Raw genomic sequence first — 17,035 nt, 5'->3', positions numbered from 1 at the left:
ACAAAAAAACCCCCAAAGTTAGCAGAAGGAAAGAAATCATACAGATCAGAACAGGAATAAATGAAAAAGAAATGAAGGAAACAATAGCAAAGATCAGTAAAATTAAAAGCTGGTTCTTTGAGAAGATAAACAAAACTTGTAAACTTTTAGCCAGACTCATCAGGAAAAAAAGGGAGAAGACTCAAATCAACAGAAGTAGAAATGAAAAAGAAGTAACAACTGACACTGCAGAAATACAAAGAATCGTGAGAGATTACTGCAAGCAACCATATGCCAATAAAATGGATAACCTGGAAGAAATGGACAAATTCTTAGAAAAGCACAACCTTCCGAGACTGAACCAGGAAGAAATAGAAAACATAAACAGATGAATCACAAGCACTGAAATTGAAACTGTGATTAAAAATCTTCCGACAAACAAAAGCCCAGGACCAGATGGCTTCACAGGTGAATTCTATCAAACATTTAGAGAAGAGCTAACACCTATCCTTCTCAAACTCTTCCAAAATATAGCAGAGGGAGTAACACTCCCCAACTCATTCTATGAGGCCATCATCACCCTGATACCAAAACCAGACAAAGATGTCACAAAAAAAGAAAACTACAGGCCAATATCACTGATGAACATAGGTACAAAAATCGTCAACAAAATACTAGCAAACAGAATCCAACAGCACATTAAAAGGATCATACACCTGGCATCCCTGGTGGCGCAGTGGTTAAGAATCTGCCTGCCTTTGCAAGGGACACAGGTTCGAGCCCTGACCCTGGAAGATCCCCCATGACACAGAGCAACTAAGCCCGTGTGCCACAACAACTGAAGTCTGCGCACGTAGAGCCTGTGCTCTGCAACAAGCGAAGCCACGACAATGAGAAGCCCTCGCACTGCAACGAGGAGTAGCCCCCACTCACCGCAACTAGAGAAAGCCCATGCACAGCAATGAAGACCCAACACAGCCAAAAATAAATAAATAAATAAATTAAAAAAAGAAAAAGGATCATACACCATGATCAAGTGGGTTTTATCCCAGGAATGCGAGGATTCTTCAATATATGCAAATCTATCAGTGTGATACACCATATTAACAAATTGAAGGATAAAAACCATATGATAATCTCAATAGATGCAGAAAAAGCTTTTGACAAAATTCAACACCCATTTATGTTAAAAATTCTCCAGAAAGTAGGCATAGAGGGAATTTACCTCAACATAATAAAGGCCATATATGACAAACCCACAGCCAACATCTTTCTCAGTAGTGAAAAACTGAAACCATTTCCTCTTAAGATCAGGAGAAAGACAAGGTTGTCCATTCTCACCACTATTATTCAACATAATTTTGGAAGTTTTAGCCACAGCAATCAGAGAAGAAAAAGAAATAAAAGGAATCCAAATTTGAAAAGAAGAAGTAAAGCTGTCACTGTTTGCAGATGACATGATACTATACATAGAGAACCCTAAAGGTGCTACCAGAAAACTACTAGAACTAATCAATGAATTTGGTAAAGTAGCAGGATACAAAATTAATGCACAGAAATCTCTTGCATTCCTAAACACTAATGATGAAAAATGTGAAAGAGAAATTAAGGGAACACTCCCATTTACCATTGCAACAAAAAGAGTAAAATACGTAGGAATAAACCTGCCTAAGGAGACAAAAGACCTGTATGCAGAAAACTATAAGACACTGATGAAAGAAATTAAAGATGATACAAACAGATGGAGAGATATACCATGTTCTTGGATTGGAAGAATCAATACTGTGAAAATGACTATACTACCCAAAGCAATCTACAGATTCAATGCAATCCCTATCAAATTACCAATGGCATTTTTTACGGAACTAGAACAAATCATCTTAAAATTTGTGTGGAGACAGAAAAGACCCCGAATAGCCAAAGCAGTCTTGAGGGAAAAAAACGGAGGTGGAGGAATCAGGCTCCCTGACTTCAGACTACATACAAAGCTCCGGTAATCAAGACGGTATGGTACTAGCACAAAAACAGGAATATATATCAGTGGAACAGGATAGAAAGCCCAGAGATAAACCCACTCATATATGGTCACCTTATTTTTGATAAAGGAGGCAAGAATATACAATGGAGAAAAGGCAGCCTCTTCAATAAGTGGTGCTGGGAAAACTGGACAGCTACATGTAAAAGAATGAAATTAGAACACTCCCTAACACCGTACACAAAAATAAACTCAAAATGGATTAAAGACCTAAATGTAAGGTCAGACAGTATAAAACTCCTAGAGGAAATCGTAGGAAGAACCCTCTTTGACATAAATCACAGCAAGATCCTTTTTGACCTACCTCCTAGAGAAATGGAAATAAAAACAAAAATAAACAAATTGGACCGAATAAAACTTAAACGCTTTTGCACAACAAAGGAAACCATAAAAAAGACGAAAAGACAACCCTCAGAATGGGAGAAAATATTTGCAAACGAAGCAACTGACAAAGGATTAATCTCCAACATATACAAACAGCTCATGCAGCTCAATACTAAAGAAACAAACAACCCAACGCAAAAATAGGCAGAAGACCTACATAGACATTTCTCCAAAGAAGATATACAGATTGCCAACAAACACATGAAAGGATGCTCAACATCACTAATCATTAGAGAAATGCAAGTCAAAACCACAATGAGGTATCACCTCACACCGGTCAGAATGGGCATCATCAAAAAAATCTACCAAAAAAAAAAAGTACAAAGAATAAATGCTTGAGAGGGTGTGGAGAAAAGGGAACCCTCTTGCATGTTCGTGGGAATGTAAATTGATACAGCCACTATGGAGAACAGTATGGAGTTTCCTTAAAAAACTAAAAATAGAACTACCATATGACCCAGCAGTCCCACTACTGGGCATATACCCTGAGAAAACCATAATTCAAAAAGAGTCATGTACCACAATGTTCATTGCAGCACTATTTACAATAGCCAGGACATGGAAGCAACCTAAATGTCCATCGACAGATGAATGGATAAAGAAGATGTGGCACATACATACAATGGAATATTACTCAGCCATAAAAAGAAACAAAATTGAGTTATTTGTAGTGAGGTGTCTGGACCTAGAGTCTGTCATACAGAGTGAAGTAAGTCAGCAAGAGAAAAACAAATACCATATGCTAACACATATATATGGAATTATTAAAAAAAATTGTTCTGATGAACCTAGGGGCAGGACAGGAATAAAGACGTAGACGTAGAGAATGGACCTGAGGATATGGGGAGGGGGAAGGGTAAGCTGGGACGAAGTGAGAGAGGACCATTGACCTATATACCCTACCAAATGTAAAATAGGTAGCTAGTGGAAAGCATCCGCATAGCACTGGGAGATCAGCCTGGTGCTTTGTGACCACGTAGAGGAGTGGGATAGGGAGGGTGGGAGGGAGATGCAAGAGGGTGGGGATATGGGGGTATATGTATACATATAGCTGGTTCACTTTGTTGTACAGCAGAAATTAACACAACATTGTCAAGCAATTATATTCCAATAAAGATGTTAAATTAAAAAAATGAAAGAAAATAAAATAACCTTTATCTTCCAGAAAAACCACACTAAATATTAAAGGGAACAGGTCACAACCCAAAGCATGAGATAGTACCCTTTGTCCAGAGCTCTCCTTTGCTCACTTTGTGGAGCTCAGCTCTTGAGAGAGGTCAGGATATCCCCAGTGAGCCACCTGCCTGCTGCCCCTGCAGCCGCCAGCCCCGGTGCTGACATAAACCACAATCAGCCCACTCTTCCTGGGACCTCACTCCCTCATACAGGATGCTTCTTCCTGGGATCCCTACCCTGACAGTGCCCTGGGTAGGTGGGGGCTGCCCTTCTCCCCAAGCCATGGGGGTGTTCTCTGGCTCAGGAGTGCCCCTAGCTGGCCCACCCACCTATCCCTTTCCTCTGTTTTTTGGTGCAGTGTAATTGTGTATTTATCTGTTGCCTGCCACTCCCTTCCCCCCTGAGATTGTCCACAGCCCTTTCCTGCATGCCCAGAGCCTCAGTGACCATCTGGTGACTGAGAGAGGTACACGACCCTTGCCAGAAGCAGGAGTTGTGGACCAAACATCCTCTTCTCCACTGACATCTCCACTCCCTGTGCACCTACCTGGACCCCAGACTCTGCCCCTTCTCTCTGCTTCATGGTGAAAGAGTGGTGAGGAATGGGCCAGCTCTGCAGCAGGTTGAGCCTGGGTCAGATCCTCTAGACTTGGGAAGGCTCTTCCCACCAATGGAATCCGGGGCCTAGAGTGTGCAGAGACACTAGGTAGGGCCAGTGACCCCCACCCTTGGGCCCACTCTGTCCCCAGAGCCCCTGTCCTGGAGTGATTCCCTGTACATGGGACTGTTCTCAACAAAGACGCTTGAGGCTTTCTTTTGTTTTATGACCAAATGGGGTTGGAGAGAGGTCCAAGTTGCCACCCCCAGGACTCTGGCTGTTCTGGGCATTCTCTCCCAGCTACTCATGTCCCGTCTCTGTACTGTGTGTGTGGATCCTGCCTTTCCCTGGCAGGACTCAGGGCCGCCGGGCAGCTCTGCTCATCATGGGGTTGGTTGGGCTTTGCCTGGGGAAAGGAGATGGTTGCAGAATCCCCTGTGAGCAGACAGTGTGGCCATCTGGGTCTAATGGCTTCAGCCCTCACTGGTGGTGGTGTTGGGCAGAGCTGGTCCCTGGGTGGCCTGGGAGGGCCTGTCGGACCCAGGGCTTTCTTCGTCTAACCACCTTGGCCACCCGTCCTCCCTGTCCCCACTCCGAGGGTGCCATCCGTGACTGGCTGGACCTTTTCCCTATAGGAGACAAGAGCCAGCATTGTCCCATAATGCTTTTATCCTTTATAATCTGATTGACTCTCGCCATCTTTACCCAATAAATAGTTTACCAATAATTTATCCACCACCAGGGACCTGGCGGGAGGAAGGCTGGTCTAAGAGAACTCACCTCCCTGTGTAGTGGGGGTGAACTGTCCCATAGCGATACTCTGTGAGCAGCCAGAGCCCACCACTCAACACCAGACCTCAAGAACAGCCTGACTCAGGCAGGATTTGGGGTTCTCAAAGGGATCAGGTGCTCTCTTCCTATCCTGATTCATGACTTGAGCCCCCAGCACATCAATTACTGAATTCACCCCATAAAGAGTGATGATGCATCAGTCACTGGGGTGGTCCTGCCTCCATGGAGTCACTGAGCTAATGGGGCCAGCCAACAATCAACAAACAGTGAAAAGGACCCCGGCCAGCTCTGAGAGGGGGACGCTGGGCAGCACACTGCAGCGGCTCTGGGCAGTTCTCTGAGGACATGCCAACTGACCTTTTAAATTATCAAGCAGTGTGTCACCTAGTTAAAAATAGCACAGTGGCTTAGAACATAAAATAAGGTCTGCTCCCTCCCACCTCCACACCCAGCCCAGCTCCAAGAGGCGCTGTCATTAAAGAGCTGACTTTTGTCTTATACTCAAGTCTTGGATTTATCCTGTTTAGCTGGCATCTAAAAACGAAAACTATAGCATATGCAGGGCACATATGTTAGCTTTGTTAGTTATGTTATTTATAACATGAACCTTTTGCTCCGAACTATAATATAATGAAATCTTTAACTTTGCTGTTGGTTGATGCTGAAATATTGGCAGAAACAATTTTTGTTATAACTATAGATAATCCTGTGAGTTTCCTCTAGAATCAGTGACTAGACCATTGGAAGGTCTAGTAACTGAAATATAACTGAAATGTCATCGTCCAAAGCTGTCTGTTGGGGCAGGGAGTGGCGCAGTGGGGCAACCCCACGTCCTTTCTGGTTTCCTTCTCCTGGTGCAGCCAAGTTCAGTCATCCATTGTGGGCCAGTGGAGTTGGCTTCACCAAGTTCCCTTCTGTGTTGTTCTGTGTTTTGCAGAAACACTTCCAGTAGCTGTTTCACCTAGGGTGCTGGGAAGTAACCTTTGGGTTCTCGAGTGTCTGAGAATAAGTCTTTGGGCCTCGTGGTTTGATGTCCCTTTGGCTGGTGATAGAATTCCAGGTTTGAGCCGGCACGTTGAGGATGTTGCCAGTGTTGCCGGTGAGACTGGGTGCCTGTCTGGGTGTTCCTCAGCAGGTAGAACTTGATCTCAGTCTTTGGGAATCTCACTTTTGCTGGAATGAGACTGGAGGTGGGTCATTTTTCATTTACTCTGACCTGGCCTCGGCACATGCTTTTATTCTAAATAGTTCTTCTTTTAGCTCAGGGAAATGCTATTCTGCTATCTTCCTCCTTCTTGATATCTGTTTTCTGCTCTTATAACTCCTGTTCCTTGTTGTTAGGACTTCCAGCTGGTTCTTTCATGTCTCTTGATGTTTTTCTTCTATTTCTCTCATTTGGTTTTCGGATGCTTTCACTTTATTTTTTACATTTGAAAAATGGAGGTATAACTTACACATAATGAAACACAGATCTTAAGTGTATAGCTGATGAGCTTTGACAGATGCATGCGAAGGTGTAACCCTTGTCCTCTGTTATAATGTAGAGTGTTCCCGTCGTCCCCCCACACCTCCCCAGGTTCTCAGCTCCTGCATCTTCCCCCACCAAAGAGGCAAGCCCTTGTTCTGGTTTCACCCCCACGTGTGAGTTCTGCCTTTTCTGGAGTTTGGGAGATATTATGAATGGAGCAGCTCTCAATCCTTTGTTTTGAGGTGGTTACCTTGGAGGGGAGTGGCTGGATCTAGAGCAGGGGTGAACCTGCCAAGGGCTCACTGAGGCTTGTACCAGCTTGCACTTCCAACAGCTGTGTGCCCAGAGGGAGCCCAGCTGCTCTCAGATGCCCAGTGGTTGGAATGATCCATCTTTTTATTTTAGCCCTTCTGGTGGGTGTGAAGTGGTATCTTGTGCTTGTAATTGGCATTTTCCTGGTGACTCATGATGCTGAGCATGTTTTCATGTGCTTATTGACCGTTTCTTCATCTTCTTTTGTGACTTTGCTGTTCATGTCTTTATTGTTGAGGTATGGGAGTTCCATCTGTATTCTAGATGTAACTCCCATGTCAAATACACGTATTGAAAATACGTTGGTGGCTTGACTTATTTTCTAAAACAAAGCATCACCTTTGATGAGTAGAACATGTTACCATGTTATTGTCTTGGTTAAATGGTTACTTTTTTGTATTTAGTGTTTCATTAGATTACAGAATATCTTATTCTTAAAGTATGGAGCTTTAATTTGCAAAAGCTCTTCCTTGATTGTTTCTTTTTAAGTAGAAGCTGCTCTTATTTATGTGTGTCAGCCTCTTGGATCCTTATGAGGACATGAACTAGATTTTTTTTTTGAAGTCGCTTTTGTCCCTGAATTATTTGTTTTTCTGGGATCAGTCTTGGTGTATCTTTGCTCTGTTGGTGATTATGCCGTCCAGTCCCACTTGTGCGTGGAGTGTCTGATGAGGGTTTGTTGGGGTGGGCCTGGTGGGAGGGAGAATGCCTAATGGCTACAGTGCCACTTGGGATAGAATTCCTTAACCAGCTGATCTCGTCATGATTCCAGGGCCCTCCTCTTCTCTTTGGATTGGTTGGAGTCTGGCTTGATGTCCTCTGAGGTCTTTCAAAGGACCCGAGGGGTTTTGGCCTGTGATTTTTTCAGCTCTGATTTCTCCCTCCATTTGTCCAGATTTATCCATTTCTGTCTTCCTAGAACGCCTCAAAACTTGACGTTCTGTGTTCATTTGTATTTATGTTTCTTTCTGAGAGTCCTCCTGGTGGGAGGGTGAAGGCGTGGGCTTTGTGGGCTGATTGGGCCGTGATGGAGGTGACACTGGGGGTACACACTCAGGCTTGGGGAGAAGGCCGTGCTGGGGTCCCTAGAGGTAAGATTCATCCATGAGTTGAAGTTGAAAACAACAGAGCTCTGAGTGCTCTGAGGTGGGAATCCTTTGGAAGGTTTTGGGAAGGGAAGGGCCAGGATCTAGGCTGCAGGGGCGGGATGAGGCAGGGGGCAAGGTTGGTGATGGATGGGGGTCAGGGAAATGCTGGAGCAGATGGGGTGGGGACAAGCAAGGTGCTTGCGGTGTTGGAATGTGCTGCGGGTGTCAGTGGTCTTCCTCCAGAGATGTGGCTGGAGCACACTTATGGGCGACACCCCAGAGGTGGCTCCTAGTACTTTGATGGTGGTGTTATAGTTCCCCGCTTAAACTTAACGTCCAGCTTAGTGCTCAGGGTGCAGGTGTTCCCAGGCCCCAGGAAGTGTGTCTGCCATGTCCTCTAGCACTGATGCGGGCATGGCTGGGCCTCTGCTCTTCTTCTCTGTTCTTGTCTCTTGTCTCTTGTCAGCATCTCCTGATTTTCTGGTTGTCATCTGCTGTGGTTGTGAACATATTCTCAAAGTTATGTGTAAATTAGAAGTAAACGGATGCTTCTTTCTTTCTTTTTTTTTTTTTAAATTAATTAATTTATTTTTAGCTGTGTTGGGTCTTCGTTTCTGTGCGAGGGCTTTCTCTAGTTGTGGCAAGCGGGGGCCACTCTTCATCGCGGTGCGCGGGCCTCTCACTATCGCGGCCTCTCTTGTTGCGGAGCACAGGCTCCAGACGCGCAGGCTCAGTAGTTGTGGCTCACGGGCCCAGTTGCTCCGTGGCATGTGGGATCTTCCCAGACCAGGGCTCGAACCCGTGTCCCCTGCATTAGCAGGCAGATTCTCAACCACTGCGCCACCAGGGAAGCCCGCTTCTTTCTTTTAATAATACTCAGTAAGTAGGTGTGGAGGGAGCAAGGTTTCAGAGCTGTTTTTAGGGGAAAAGCTCATGAGTATTGCAGTGTGGGTTTTGGAGGTGTCTCTGGTTCCCGGAGACCATTTTGCCTCAGCCCTTTTTGAGCAAGGAGGAGCTCATTCAGGATCAATGAGGCTTCAGGGTCTGATGTTGCAGATGCTGGAGAACCAGGAGCAACTTGTGCCGGCTTTCTAAGTCAGAGGCCTGCTCTGCTCTCTGTGGATAAAGAGGGGAAGGACTTGGGTCAGACTTCCCTCGACCCTAGATGTCTAGTCCTTTCCATCTGCTGTGCTCTGTGTGTAAGGAGACGAGCGAGTGGCCTGGCAGATTCCTGGCCCTGGCTCCCTGGAAGGCCTCTGCCTGAGGCTGCGCAGGGCGTCCCTCTCAGCCTGTGTGTGTTTCTCCCTAGGACCGGAAGCTCACCAAACTGGAGAGGCAGCGGTTCAAGGAGGAGGCCGAGATGCTGAAGGGCCTGCAGCACCCCAACATTGTGCGCTTCTATGACTTCTGGGAGTCCAGTGCCAGGGGGAAGCGGTGCATCGTGCTGGTGACTGAACTGATGACCTCGGGGACGCTGAAGACGTGAGCGTGCCACCTGCCCAGCCAGCCGGGGCCTCGGGGTGGGCTTGACCCAGGGCTCGAGAGTCGCGATGGCTGAGGCCCCAGGCCTCCTATCTGCTTGGGGTGGTCCTGGCTGGTGTGGCCAGCACCCCTCTCTCAGAAGTGCCCCTGTTTGGGTGATAAATACACAGCCCCCAGCAATTGGAAGCCCCTTCCCCACACGAGCCGTCGGTGAGCCGCACCCCCACCCGCAGGTACCTGAAGCGGTTCAAGGTGATGAAGCCCAAGGTCCTGCGCAGCTGGTGCCGGCAGATCCTGAAGGGCCTGCTGTTCCTGCACACCAGGACGCCCCCCATCATCCATCGGGACCTCAAGTGCGACAACATCTTTATCACCGGACCCACAGGGTCTGTGAAGATTGGCGACTTGGGCCTGGCCACCCTCAAGAGAGCATCCTTTGCCAAGAGTGTGATAGGTAAGCCCGTCTCCAGGGCACCTCCCCACCCCTCGGGGTCACCGTCCTGCAAGAGTGAGGTGCGCTAGTTCTGCTCCCTTCCTGTGCCCCTGTGCCAGGCTGCAGCCCTGGATGCCCTGTGAGTCCCTTGGCTCTGTCCCTTGGGTGGTGAGGCCGACTGGCACCAAGGGGCTGTTGGTGCTGTGGGTACTTGGGAGTGGGAAGGAGGTCCGGAGGACAGAGGGATGTGGGGACTTTGTGGTCAGTGAGGCTGGAGCTGGCTTCAGTGGGCTGGGGGGTGGGTAGGGTGCCCCAGGCCCTGAGGCCCACAGAAAGGAGCCCTTGGGGTACTTTGGGGCACAGAGTGAGCGTGTGGGGCATGGGGGCTGAGGGATTCCATGTGGATGGCAATCTGCTGGCCATTCCTGCCTCTGCATTTCTTGTCCTCCTCTGAGAAGCCGCTCTGTTGCTGTAGTTGCCATGAGGAGATGGTCTGCAGCTCGTGACAGCCCCGTGTGAGGTCCTGGTGTGGTCCTGATACACTGTGGGCACTATGTGTCCACCAGGCCCGGTGGGAGCCCCTCCAGGCTTTGCAAAGAGAGTGCTTGGAGGGACTGTGGGGCAGCCATTTACGGGGTTCAAGATGTCTGGAAAGTGCCAGTGTGCTGCAGGGTCAGGTGGCTCCAGGATGTGGCTCTGGAAGCTTGGATCAGGTGGGATTGGGAGAGGCTGTCCTGCGTGCCATGATGTGAGGGCTTCTTCCCACATAAGCAGAATGAGAGGGTGATTCAGGGCTTTGCGAGTTCATGGTTTTGCTGTATGGTTGGAGACAGAACTTGGCCTGTTTGTGGAAAATGAAACCGGTGGGAATTTGGAAACTTCTCTGGCAGGGTAGTGGGTTTGAAATGTGACATCTGGGGCAGGGTGGCCACTGGGGGTGCCCTGTGGACATGGGGCCTCCGGCTGAACAGGGAAGCTGAGTGGTAGGGCAAGGGGTTGACCCAGGCCTCAGTTCCCTATCTGTGAAATAGGTGGAGCAGGTGAGGGTCTAGCTGTGGGACACACCCCCAGGCCTGTGAGCTGCTGGAGGTTTCCAGGCAGGTTTTGCAGATTTGGCCTTGGAAGTGGGGGTTTCCTTGGTGCCTCTTTTCCCTCTTGGAAATGGACTTTCCAGTTGTTGGGGTGCGATGAAGCCTGGGTGTTTCCAGGAGGCACAGTGAGCCGCACAAAGGGTGCCTGATTTCATGGGGGTCCCCGGTCACCCCACCTTTTGCTCAGCTGGAGCCCACGAGGCTCCACACTCATTGTAAATGGGGGCTGATTAACGCATCTAAATAGGCCCTGGACAGCAAGGCCCTGGCCTCAGCAAGGGGCCTCAGCTGAGTGGGGGGGTGTCTGTGGTAAGGTGGGGGATCCGCCAGGATGACGCTTTCCCCTCCATGCTGTGTCCAGGGTACCTGCGGGGCGGTTGATGCTGTGGACCCATTCTGGGTGCAGCCGTCAGAGAGGTTTTGTGCAGATAAGACGTGGCCCACTTGAGACATCTGGGTGGCAGCCTCCCAGATGCTACCCATGACCCTTGTGGGGTTTGTCCCGGAGGGCCACTTGGATCTGATGCTGTCATGGTGTGCTCTCACTGCATTTGTGCTGGGTCCTGAGTGGGTGGAGCTGAAGTGGGCGCAGTCTTTCCTGCAGGTGTTCACAGCCATGGAGGCTGAGACGTGGGGGATGTGGGGCCATGGGGCTGAGGAGGTGTGCCCAGAGGTCCCTGGACAGACACGTGTGTGTGTGTGTGCCAACACACACACATTCTTATTAACATTTAGATTTAAATGGCTACACTGTAAGGAAGGAGAAGAAAGTTCAGTGTCTGTGGCCCAAGCACATGTGCAGAATTGGCGTCCCCCACCGTCCCGGATTGGTGGAGCTGGGGCCCACACACACCCACTGCCCACCCTATCCCCCCCAAAGCCAGGACATCTGGGGGCCTTTGGGTATTTCTTGTAAAGCAGCATTCCTGGTTCCCAAGGGTCTCAGGAGAGACTGAGCTGGGTGATTGGGAGTCCTGACCAGGAGAGTGGGGTCCCCCCAGGCCAGCTCAGCTCCCAGCTTCTTGCCAGCAACCCTGAGGCTCCTTTCTCCCTCTTCCCCTATAGATGGATATAGCCAAGTGCAAAAAATTTTCAGTACAGTCATATGGTTCAAAAGCCCAAAAGGATGAAAAATTCCTTGTGCAAGGTCCCTTGAACTCCTGTTTTCTCTCTACTCATCATTATTTCTGATGGGATCTTCCAGAATTCTTTATGCGTGTGTGTAAATCATAACATAGATTCTTGTTTTTCCCATTTTTTACCCAAACTGTTAACTTTTTTTGTTAAACATATAGTACATCTTAAATTGAAATTATAGGTAAAGGAGAAAAAATTAAAATCACCCTTAATCTACCTGCATCCCAGGCCCCCCCACAACCCCCATGCTTTTTAACCCAATAGTTTGTGCTGTTTTGCATCTGCTTTTTAAAAAAGTTGGAACATTTTGAGAATCTTCCAAAGTCAACAAAGATGGAGTAGTGAAAATTAAAAGCAGCCTTATTGAAATTGATGGCCCCTTTTCTTTGCATTCAGCTTGACAGATGCTCAACTGGACCTATTTTAATAAAAGGAGTTTGTGATTTTTAAAGCAAATGTTTGTTACAGGAAAATTAAAAACACCAGACTAGTGTAACTAAAGGAAAAATCAGCCGTAACCCCACCTCCTAGTTGAGTCATTTTGGTCTGTGCTTATCGTTTTATATGGGATGGTCAGCATGCATGTGCAGTCATATATTTGGCTTATTTTACTCAGCCTATGTGAGTCTCTCATATCCTTAAAAATTCAGAGTAAGCGTTATTTTAAAATCTCTTGTGCTTAGAATGGATGGGCAGTTCTCACCATAACACCTAGCTGGTACCTGCCAGGTGAATGGCACCTGCCCAGCTGTCCCCAGGCAGCCATCTTCGGTGAAGATGATCACTGGGCTGCTGGGTGCTCTGCTTGTCTAGGGACATGGGAGGCTTTCTGGGGTTTTGCAGTTTAAGGAGCTATGTGGTGGCCACACGTTTTTGTCTGCTCGGCGTTATCTGGGCCTGTGGCCAGGAGGGGTGTGCTTAGGCTTCTGCCTCCTCAAAGAGGCACCTCTGCCATTTCTGGCACAAACCCTGTCTCCTGGGAAGTAATGGTCTCTCAGCTCTGTGGTCAGGGGATGGCACTGTGAACTGATCCAACCTGGAATCAGGAGGGTCCAGGGGGAATTTTGGGGAACTTCTGTCAATAAAGCAGAAGCCTGTTTGAATCCTGCATTCCAGGACCAATGACAAGGAGCTTGGGGGCAGGGCCAGCCCTGGCTTGTGGATGGGGGAGGAGGCATGGGGCTCTGAGAGGCCCAAGGGTCTCCTGGGCCCAGTGACCACTGACCCTGCATCTTTTGCTCCTGGGCGCAGGTACCCCCGAGTTCATGGCGCCAGAGATGTATGAGGAGCATTATGATGAGTCCGTGGATGTTTATGCCTTCGGGATGTGTATGCTGGAGATGGCCACCTCGGAGTACCCCTACTCGGAGTGCCAGAACGCCGCCCAGATCTACAGGAAGGTCACCTGTGTGAGTCCACCGGCCACTGTGACGGGCTGTGCGTCCCGCGCTGGGCTCTGTGTGCTTTGTAAAATCCTCACAGAAGCTGTGTGAGGACGGGAAGGAAGCCAGTTTACAGATGGGGAAATAGAGGCTTAGTGGGTAACTCAGGTCTCTGAGCTGCGGTGGAGTAGCAGCAGTTGTAATGTGGGCCATGGGCGGATCCTGGAGGCTGTCACTGGGGCCTCACGCAGCTCTGCGGGGCTGGAGCACCGAAGGGGCCTCTCCAGGAGGTGCCCAGGCCGCCTGTCCATAGAACCCCTCCTCTGTGCCACCTGGGGGCTGCTGGCTTTCCCACCTTCTGGCATGTCCCTAGGCTTTAACTGGATGGTTTCAGTTGTGAAAACAGCATCCTGTCCTCCCCCTGTGGCTGTCCCGCTGGGTGGGGAATGCAAGGGGAGCATCCAGGGCAGGGCAGCTGGGGCTGGGGCTTTTCTGGGCCCTGGTAGCTCACTGTCCATTTGCACCTGCGGCCCCAAGGCCCCACCACCCGAGTGCTGGTTGCCTCGCCCCCGCCCCCGATGCAGCCTCCTCACTTCTGCAGAAGCATGAGGAGCCATGGTTCTCGCCACTCCGGAGCGCCCGCCTTTATCCCGCCCTCCTCCTTGAGCCCTTCCCGCAGGTTGCAGCTTGCTTCTGTCCTTTGGTTCTTAATTCTAAGTTATCTATTGGTCATTTATTTACTTTGAGCCCCTCCTGTGTGCCGCTGAGGGTGCAAGGTGGGAAGAGAGAATCCTTGGTTGGCATCACTTGTGGGCATGGGTCAGAGACCCACAGATAGGTGTGCAGCTCCCCAGTGGTGCTGACCGGAGAGGTGGGCCCATCGGCTGTGGGCAGTGGTCCTCCAGGGGGACAGGGGAGGGACCCAAGGGAGGTTAGGGCTGCATTGCCAGGCCTTGAAGGGGTGCTGGTGCCCAGGGTGCAGGTGGAGCAGCTGCTGACCTTGGTTCTGGTTGCACATGTGGATGGGGTGGTGGTCCTTCTGCTGGGCTTGGGGAGACAGAGACTGAGTCCCCTGGGCACATGCTCCTCGGCCACTCTGGTTCTTCCACCAGCCCTGCTGCCCCCCATTTAGGCCCTGGGAGACAGGACACTAGTCAGGGTCCCGCGGCTCCTACGTGGACCCATGTTGGTTTGGGTAAAGCTAGGCTCGGCCCCACCTTGCCTCCTTGAGGAAATCAGATGAAAGGTGCATTCCCTGATCCTTGGTGTTTCCTCTGTTTGCAATAACACCCTTGTGCTCTGGGTCCTCTGGGCCCTCACGCTACACCCACACGCTGGTCCAGCCTCCAGCATCTGCTCCCGTCCTTGGGGGTCTCTTGGGGTCTTGGTGCCCATAGTTCTCAGCTGCCCCAACTCTGTGCTTCTGAGCCCAGAGACGTGAGCCCCTTCAAAACAGCAACTTGTTCTTCTGGCACATTCTTTACCTGCTTTGGGGGCCTCAGCTTTCCAGAGATTTAAATGACAGTGTACGTACACACTTACCTGTATTTATAGTTTCTCAGACCACCTGCCCCCACCCCCGTAGGACTGTGGCCTTTCTTTCTGGCATAGGTAAACTTCTTTTTCTGTTGGCTTCAGTGGAGTGGCACGGGGTTCTCATCTTAGGGGGACCCCTTGTCTGCTTCTGAAACCCAGGGTGCTGTGTCTGTTGCTGCACAGACTCCCCTGCATGTCAGGCACAACCTGACCCCAATTGGTTCTGGCCAGAGGTCATAGGCAGGGGTTTGGTGGGCACCATGGGGCCCCAGCTGGGTGGTGGGAGCTGCTGGGGATACTGCACTCCCAGGTCTGCCCCTGGGCTGGGGGTGCGCCTCCCCTCTCCCCCATCCCTTCCTGTGGGAAAATGTATGCTTTAAAAAAACAAAAAAACAAGCCAGGACAAGACCTTTGAAGGCAAAGTTGTTTTGAAGGAGGAAGAACATGATGGTTGAGCCCTCACTGTGTTCAAAATGCTTAAAAACCAGGATCCCCTCCCCCCAAACCCCACGCTGAACAGATTGCAAATAAGACCGGCAGTCCGGCCCCTGTTTCTCCTGGAATCCTATCCGCTTGTGGGATTGACACTCTGCTCCCCCCATGCCTCTGGCTGCACGCCCCTAGCACCCGCTGGGTCTCTGGTCAGCATGAATGCTCAGCCACCTCCTGCTCCCGCTGCCTGAAAGTCATCTGATGTGGCTGCTGGCTGTGGAATTCCGTGGCACAGTTGCTTGCTTGCAGCCCCCTCAAGCCACCAGGCCTTGGAAGTCAGCCCCGCCGGTGACCACAGTGGGGCCAGCAACAGTGACCACATAGTGACTTCTGCACCCTCCAGGGGGCTGTGGCGAGAAAGGCCAGCTCTTTAGGGTGCCTTGTCCAGCCTCCAAGACCCTCTGGGCAGCTGGCATGGGAGGCCCTGGCTGGCCGACGGGTGGTCTCGGGCAGGTGCGCCTCCCCGGCCCCCTCCGCTGTGCAGTAAGAGTGCACATGCTCCCTTGTGGGGAGCTGGGTTGGGCAGAGTGAGCATCGTTGATGTCTGCTCTGAGTCTCCCCTGAATCTTTCTCTACCCCAGACCTCACTACTCCCGACAGCCCTTCAGTGGGGACTTAGACTGAAACAGCCCCCCCCCGACCCCAACCCCAAACAAGGCTCATGCACTTCCTGCCTTCTCTTCTGCTGGGGTGAGTGTGAGGTGCGCAAGAAACAGACCCCAATTTGGTATTAGGTGACTCTGCTCATGTCATCTTCAGGGCATCAAGCCGGCCAGCTTTGAGAAAGTGCATGATCCTGAAATCAAGGAGATTATTGGGGAGTGTATCTGCAAAAAAAAGGAGGAAAGGTGAGTTCCCAGGCAGCATTGGATCTGGGCTGTTGCTCTGGCTGAAATCGCTTCCCAAGAGAAGAAGAGCGTTGGAGATAGGCCACTTCAGGCCACAGGCATACCGGGTCCCAAGAAGCCTGCTGGGTGGTTGGTGGGCAGCCCTGCCCGAGCTCTGCTGCCTGGAACATGCTCCCTGGCTTTGGGGACTGTCCTAGAGCCCCCAACCCCTTTGTTGGCTGCTTCTCGCCCACCCAGCCTGGAGTGTGGGCGCTACTGGGGCCTCATTCTTCCCTTGTTGCTTTTTTTCTGTGTTGTCCCCAGCAAGCTTATCCATCCCCCCAGCCTGGAGGACACCCCCATGCCAGGCTCCCCAGTGAGTCTCATCCTGCCCTCTCTCTCAGCTCCAGGCTGCGTCTTTCATGTACCTGTTTGTCTGACCCATCTCAAAGTCCCACATTCAAGTCAGAGCCCTTGAGATGCCCCCCAGACCAGCTCCCACCTCAGATCAGGGCCCTTCCTTCCTCAGCTGGTCAGCCAGGATGCTAGGTGTGTGTTCTGAGCCTTCCTCCTTCCTTCTTCCCTCCCCCATCCCTCTTCCCTCTTTCCCTTTTTCTTCCCTTCCCCCTTCCTCCCTCTTCTCGCCTCCCCACTCCTTCCTTCCTCCCTCTCTCTCTCCTTCCTTTCTTCCCTCCCTCCTCTCTCTCTTCCCCACTCCTTCCTACCTTCCTTCCTTCCCTCCCTCCTTCCCCATCCCTCCATCCCTCCCTTTTCTCTCCTTCCTTCCTCCCTTCTGCCCCTTCTTTCCCTATCTTCTCCTTTC

At 50.4% G+C, this 17,035-nt stretch overlaps 1 protein-coding gene across 6 annotated transcripts in view; it reads left to right on the top strand.

Moving 5' to 3' along the window:
* The window catches only part of WNK2 (WNK lysine deficient protein kinase 2), a 148,111-nt gene that overhangs the window by 33,132 nt on the left and 97,944 nt on the right, over positions 1–17,035 (top strand). For all 6 annotated transcript variants that reach the window (XM_061200632.1, XM_061200630.1, XM_061200628.1 and 3 more), the window contains exons 3-6: positions 9,142–9,314; positions 9,548–9,768; positions 13,227–13,384; positions 16,145–16,233. In XM_061200632.1, the coding sequence (XP_061056615.1) occupies positions 9,142–9,314; positions 9,548–9,768; positions 13,227–13,384; positions 16,145–16,233 (641 nt within the window). The remainder of the gene's footprint in view (positions 1–9,141; positions 9,315–9,547; positions 9,769–13,226; positions 13,385–16,144; positions 16,234–17,035) is intronic.

The sequence above is a fragment of the Eubalaena glacialis genome, chromosome 9 (genome assembly GCF_028564815.1).
Source record: "Eubalaena glacialis isolate mEubGla1 chromosome 9, mEubGla1.1.hap2.+ XY, whole genome shotgun sequence".
Lineage (NCBI taxonomy): Eukaryota > Metazoa > Chordata > Mammalia > Artiodactyla > Balaenidae > Eubalaena > Eubalaena glacialis.
This window is presented reverse-complemented; position numbering and strand designations above follow the sequence as displayed.